The sequence below is a fragment of the Piliocolobus tephrosceles genome, chromosome 20 (genome assembly GCF_002776525.5).
Source record: "Piliocolobus tephrosceles isolate RC106 chromosome 20, ASM277652v3, whole genome shotgun sequence".
NCBI lineage: Eukaryota > Metazoa > Chordata > Mammalia > Primates > Cercopithecidae > Piliocolobus > Piliocolobus tephrosceles.
Window position 1 is genome coordinate 16,281,265 of NC_045453.1, and position 6,636 is coordinate 16,287,900.

At 44.7% G+C, this 6,636-nt stretch overlaps 1 protein-coding gene across 1 annotated transcript; it reads left to right on the forward strand.

Annotated features, from left to right (window-relative positions):
• The first annotated feature begins 890 nt into the window (after positions 1-890).
• SRSF6 (serine and arginine rich splicing factor 6) lies at positions 891-6,636 on the forward strand. Its single transcript, XM_023227872.2, has 6 exons — positions 891-1,198; positions 1,420-1,568; positions 2,828-2,952; positions 3,091-3,299; positions 3,576-3,659; positions 3,765-6,636. Exons 1-6 carry the CDS (start codon positions 1,092-1,094, stop codon positions 4,120-4,122), a joined length of 1,032 nt encoding a protein of 343 aa, XP_023083640.1. The 5' UTR covers positions 891-1,091; the 3' UTR covers positions 4,123-6,636.

A 6,636-nucleotide genomic window follows, 5' to 3' on the forward strand; every position in this document is an offset into this window, starting at 1 on the left:
AGCGTACCCCAGGCGTTGGCCTGGGTCTTCCGCTCCCCACCTAAATTTAAACCAGAGGTTTTCATCTGGTTCTCCAGCTTTAAATAGCATCTCCATTGATAAACTCACAAAATAAGGCACTTTCAAGTCAATGGAAGAAATGATAGTATTGGGACAAAGGACTCTCCATAAACAGGGGGAAAAAAAATCGTTCATCGCTGTGGAAGGGCTGCGGGGTCTCCTCCGCGCTCCCTTTTGAGCACCTACAGTGAGCGTAGGATTCCCACGGACACCCCAATCCACAAGTGAGTCAAGTTGCCAGGGCTCTAAGAAAGACGCATGGAGGGAGAGGGGAACGTCCGGGGAGGCCAAGACTGAAGAAGGCTGCGAGTGAGACCCGGAGAGGCTGATGTCGGCGGGTCTGCAAGCTCGCAACGCGACCCCCCCCCGGTCAGCAAGACCTCGGCGAGCGATCCTCGGATTCTGCGAAACCGTACCAGCGACTGGGTCCGAGCGCGCGATCCCCACCAAAGCTAGCACCAACCAATCGCTGGGGGAAACAGGCAGCCTCGTTTTAACCCACCAATCAGAGGCCGCGGCGACCCATTATAGCCACCTCGAGAACCAATGAAAAACGGGGATTCTCTCAGCCCGCCTCCCGAGTTTCAACCCCAAAGAGATCGATCGCGCAGAGTTTTATAAAACGTACAAATTAGAAAACAATTCTGCGGCTGCATTAGAGACATTGTGTTTCCAAAGACGGTGGGGAGGGGTGGAGAAAAGTCCTAGAAGCGAGCAAGACCGCACTACACCGAAACGTCGCGGGCAGCTGACTCTCCAGTCATCATTTAGCCAGTCACAATTTAGCCCAGGGCCGACGCGGGACGGACGGGCCGCTGCGCGCTGACGTCACGCGCCAGGCCCCGCCCCACTGGCCGCCCATATAGCGTAAGCCTAGCGCGCGCGCGCATATCATTGTGTGGCTGGACTCGGCCGCCGCTGTGGTGTGAGGCGCGTGTTCGGGCTCTTGCCGTCCCCGCACCCGCACCGCGGCTACTGGCTTGCGGTCCGCCGTTCGACAACCAGCCCTTGGGCCCCCGCCCGCCACGGACATGCCGCGCGTCTACATAGGACGCCTGGGCTACAACGTCCGGGAGAAGGACATCCAGCGCTTTTTCAGTGGCTATGGCCGCCTCCTCGAAGTAGACCTCAAAAATGGGTGAGTCGGGCCTGGGCGCCAGCGCCCAGAGTCCCAGGCCTGGTGGCGGCGGGAACTCTCCAAGGAAAAAGGCGGCCAAGGCCGCGGCGCCGCGTGGCAGGGCCTCCAAGATGGCGACGGCGCGGCGTCGCGGGGGCGCGCTGAGGGGGTGCGGGGGCGCGCACGTGCGCGCCCTGGCTAACGACGCCCCCGCCGTTGTCCGGCCCTGGCACCGCCCCCAGGTACGGCTTCGTGGAGTTCGAGGACTCCCGCGACGCCGACGACGCCGTTTACGAGCTGAACGGCAAGGAGCTCTGCGGCGAGCGCGTGATCGTAGAGCACGCCAGGGGCCCGCGTCGCGATCGCGACGGCTACAGCTACGGAAGCCGCAGTGAGTCCCACCCCCGCGCGCTCCGAGCCCTTGGGGACCCTGGGGGCGGGCGGGGGTGGGTGGGTTGGGGCCTCCCAGCCCGGGCAGGCGCGAGGGCCGGGGGTCCTTTGACTCGGGCGTCCCCGAGCCCCGCTGCTTTCACGTCTGCCCGGGGCAGCCATGGGACGCCGGAGCGCGGGGATTGGGTTTGGGTGTTTGGTTTTATTTGCGAAGTTGGGAGGGGGGTGGCTTCTTCTGGCCCCTTGTCAGCACTGTCACAGGTTCTAACCACAGAGGAAGTAAGGAGTGGCTGTATTTGTTGTATTCTCCTTACTTACCTATCAGTGCATTAGTTAGAGATTCGGGGGCAGGCTGGGGTGGAGGTGGGGTAGGGGGGCAGGGGACGGGGAAGGGAGGAGCTGAAAGTGTAGGTCTTAAAGCTATGGAACTTGATGGGGGCCGAAGAATGTACTATTTTTAAATAATGTGGTATTGTACCACAAAGTAGATCTAAATAAGCTTTATGCTGTATTTGAACTAACTGGGGCATGTTATTGGGAGGAGGTTGGGGGGATTTTTGGTTATGTTAAATGTTTGATGTTTAAATTGTTGCATGTTGAATTCAAACTTTTTAACAAGTCCTTGATGTTTCAATTTGAAAGTGACCAATGGGGCTGAGGCTGTGTCCACTGAGGCTAAGATGACTGCCTTTCCTGATTGGCCTTGGCTTTTCCATACATTGTGTGACCCTTGCCCTATGACCCTTTGGCTGACCTTACCGGAAGCCATGACGACAGCAGCCTTTTGCCATTAGACGCAGGGTGATGGTGAGGATTCCAAGGGTTAGACAAAACTGGTTAATCTGAACTAGGTGACTGTTACCTTGCGTGTTTTGTGGCCAAACCACCACCAAAAACCTCACACTGTGATGTAAGTACTTAGTGTAAAACTAGTAAACATTTTTGTAAAATGTAGAAATGCATGTAATCAGTTAAGTTTTATATTTTACAATGTTCTGTAAAATAAAACTTAGCGAGGTAAATCGAATAAAGGAGCAGTCACTCTCTAACAGATTGTAGGAGAGGTTTAGTTGGATTTAGTCTATTTGACTTGCCCTTAATTTAATTTTATGGCAAATCACAAATGTGTCGAAGGTTTAGCAATATAATAGCAAAGTCCTACTCCAGTAAATAAAAGTTGATATGTTTGTACTAACTTTCAAAGACATTATGCGTTTTTATCATTACGAGGCATCTAATTGTTCCCTTCATGTGATAAAGGTGGTGGAGGTGGATACAGCAGTCGGAGAACATCTGGCAGAGACAAATACGGACCACCTGTTCGTACAGAATACAGGCTTATTGTAGAAAATCTTTCTAGTCGGTGCAGTTGGCAAGATTTAAAGGTATGTGCTGTAATTCAAGATATGAAGGATACGACTAATACTTTAAAGTAAACTCTTTTTACATTCTTATTTCTGGAAATTTATCATAGTGTATAGATCTTTTAAGATTTCCGAGTCTGACCAATCTTACCATTTCAGGATTTTATGCGACAAGCAGGTGAAGTAACCTATGCGGATGCCCACAAGGAACGAACAAATGAGGGTGTAATTGAGTTTCGCTCCTACTCTGACATGAAGCGTGCTTTGGACAAACTGGATGGCACAGAAATAAATGGCAGAAATATTAGGCTTATTGAAGATAAGCCACGCACAAGCCATAGGCGATCTTACTCTGGAAGCAGATCCAGGTAACTTGCTGGAGGACACTGTGGGGAGGAAACAGAATATTTGCCAATAAAAAAGGGATTAATGGAGTAATTTCAATTGTTGCCTACCTGAATTAAAGCCAGTTTTTAGTTTGTTTTGGCTGTGCATCATTGGGTTTTCTTCTGGATGTTTTGAACAGTGTATTTTATTTCGCAGTAAAGAAAAACATTATTCTTTGGCTTATCTATTTTTGCCAGATGGCACAGATGTATTTAAGATGGATTGAAATTAAGACTTCATTGTTTGTCTCCTAATAGGTCTCGATCTAGAAGACGGTCACGAAGTAGGAGTCGCAGGAGCAGCCGCAGTAGATCTCGAAGTATCTCAAAAAGTCGCTCCCGGTAAATAACGTTGTGTTGAGTCACTGTGAATATTACTGTACTTGTTTATGGAGTACGTGTATGGTCTTAACAAAGTATTGAGAGAATCGGTCTTTCCTTGTCCAGTTCCAGGTCACGGAGCAAAGGTCGATCACGTTCTCGATCAAAAGGCAGGAAATCTAGATCAAAGAGCAAATCTAAGCCCAAGTCTGATCGGGGCTCCCATTCACATTCTCGAAGCAGATCTAAGGATGAGTATGAGAAATCTCGAAGCAGGTCTCGGTCCCGATCCCCCAAAGAAAATGGAAAGGGTGATATAAAGTCAAAATCCAGATCAAGGAGCCAGTCCCGTTCCAATTCGCCGCTACCTGTTCCACCCTCAAAGGCCCGTTCTGTGTCCCCTCCACCAAAAAGAGCTTCAAGATCCCGTTCTAGGTCTCGTTCAAAGTCAAGATCAAGGTCCAGGTCGAGTTCCAGAGATTAACTCAGAACTCTCTTGTTCTTTGCACACTATTATGGAACACTTTCCTATTTAGACAGTTACTCTTCCATGTTTATACTTGGCCTCTTCTGCAAGAGCAATCTCCTGAAAACGGGGGCACACAGAAATTTGATTTGTGGCCAAATTTGATGAAAAAGATGAGGCTCTAAGGAAATGGTGGCATGAAGTCAGACACCCTGTCCCTTCTTTGTAGAATTAAGATAACTTTGATTTTATAGCTTTTGAGCTAAAATAACTTTTGTAAAGAGTAAGCTCATTTAGTTTTTTTTTTTTTTTTTTTTTTTTAAGTATTCCAGCAGGATCTGCTGGCAGGGTTTTTTTTGTTGTTTTATTTGTTTGCTTATTTTTAAATTAACTGTTTCAAGCTTTGAATACTTAAACCTTTAGAGAGAGAACCCAATTTTCAATTATGTTGGCTTTTTATAAAGCTTGAGTTATGTAAGATTTAAATAAAACTTTGCTACCAAGATGATTGCCTTATTGAATAGGTCACTATTAAATTTCTTTAAATGTTGGTATCTGCCATTTGTGGAAACATGTAAATTCTACTGAAGTGTAAACAAGGCAAGCCTCAGATCAGCAATAAATTATTCAGTTTGGATAACATTATTTTGTGCTATTAATCAAATTTGCCAAAGTCTTTATCTGCCCCTTTAACAAGTTGAGTAAAAATAAAAGGTATTTTTTAGTCAATCTGTTCCATGATTTTGCTTAAATTAATAATTTTAAGTAATGGAACTTTTTTCAAAGGCAAATTTAAGAAATAACTCTTAATACTTGGGACCTTGTTTAGATAGTCCACTTTCTGGAAGTTGTCAGTGTAATTAGTGTTAGAGAGTGGTTCAGTTGTCTTTAATGTTTGTCATGTGGAAATGGAAGTAGCCTCTTTTTGATCTGAACTTGAGTTTATTCAAAGTGTAAAAGCACATACTGCATTTTCTGCTGAAAGACAATTATGTTTAACAGGCACTTAATCTCAGTAAAGTCAGTTGCCAGTTAAGTTCCACCTAATAGTCTGCTTCGTAGTTAGTGGGATTATGTGATAATTGGTTAGATCATACTTGTAAATTTTAATGCATTGTGTAATTGCTTTGAAAAACAGTGAAATGGGTAAGCCCAAACTTTTGTACTTTATTACGAGTGAGATGTAATGAGTACTATGGAAACCAAATTTGAATACCGCAAATTTGTACGAGTTACTAGGTTAGCGATTAGTCCATACATCCATAAGCCTGATGAGTTGAAATTGCAGTTGGAGAAGTGAATTAACCTTACATTCCTTTATTCAGATAATTATATATAGTAATTTTATTTAAAAGCATTTATTGATCTTAGTCTGAAATCAAAATATAGATTAATTGGCTCAGCTTTAATACCTTTCCAGGAGCTGTCACAATGTAAGGTACTAAGGGTTGGATTGTGATGGGGCATGGTCGTACACCACTCATTGTGCCACAGGTGTGCGTGGAAAGCATGATATTCTAGGGTTGGTTTTTAGGTTGAAATAATCCAGAAATATGCCTAATAAGATAGAGTTGAAAAACTTGAGTCAAATATCTAGGGCATTCACAGAGTGGCTGTGAGTTCTTGGTAGTGTGAAAAAAGCCTGTTTTTCAGAAATTCCTGGGTTTCCTGTTAAAAAATCTTAAAGCCCAACCTTAGGAATATAGTGCCCCAAAAGGCGGATGCTTCCATTATCTTTTCTTTGATAGTTTAATTAGATGTTTATAAAGAAATGGGTTTATTTTTCCAGTATAAATCTCAGAATTTAAGGAAAGAAAGTGGTGTGTGTTACTATAGTTCATTGTTTTGCCTACTCAGAAGTGATGACTCTTAAAAATTGGCTTTGACCAAAGTTCTCTTATTTTCAGGGAAAGAACATAAAAGCTTTTTGAACCACAGCCTTTTTAAAAGAGGGGTGGGAGGATATTATAGTAAGAAATTTGGCTTTCTAAAAATATGAATCCTTCAACTGGGCTCTCTTGTTAATAGGACATCATATGATAATAGACTGGTTTGACTGCGTTGTTAGCTGCCCCAGTAAGCAAGTCATTGTATAGGTAAATGCCTGCATCCATAATTTTCTAGTAATAGCCACAACCAATTTATTAATAGTCAGGGCCTATCCTTGCCTGTAGTTCTAAGTCACTGGATGCATGAAATCACTGTGTTTAACATTGGCTCACTTGATGAGCATAGGGTTGACTGATAAAATGTTTAGTTCTCTTGCTAATTTGTGAGAAGAATGAGTCCACAACATGCTCCATACCAGTGGCTAGATGGAGTATTAAGGTGGAGCAGAAGAGAAGTGAGAACATCTTGATTCCCCTTTCTTTCACTTGATGGTGTTTATGAACATGCCGTAGTGCCTTTATGGCCAGTTTTGAGTCCTGCCTACTTTGACTTTTACGTTCCCATTCCTGTGTTACCACCTTCCTCCCGATTTGTTAACCTATTTTGTGCTTTAAATCTCAATAAAATACTTACTGAGGGAAA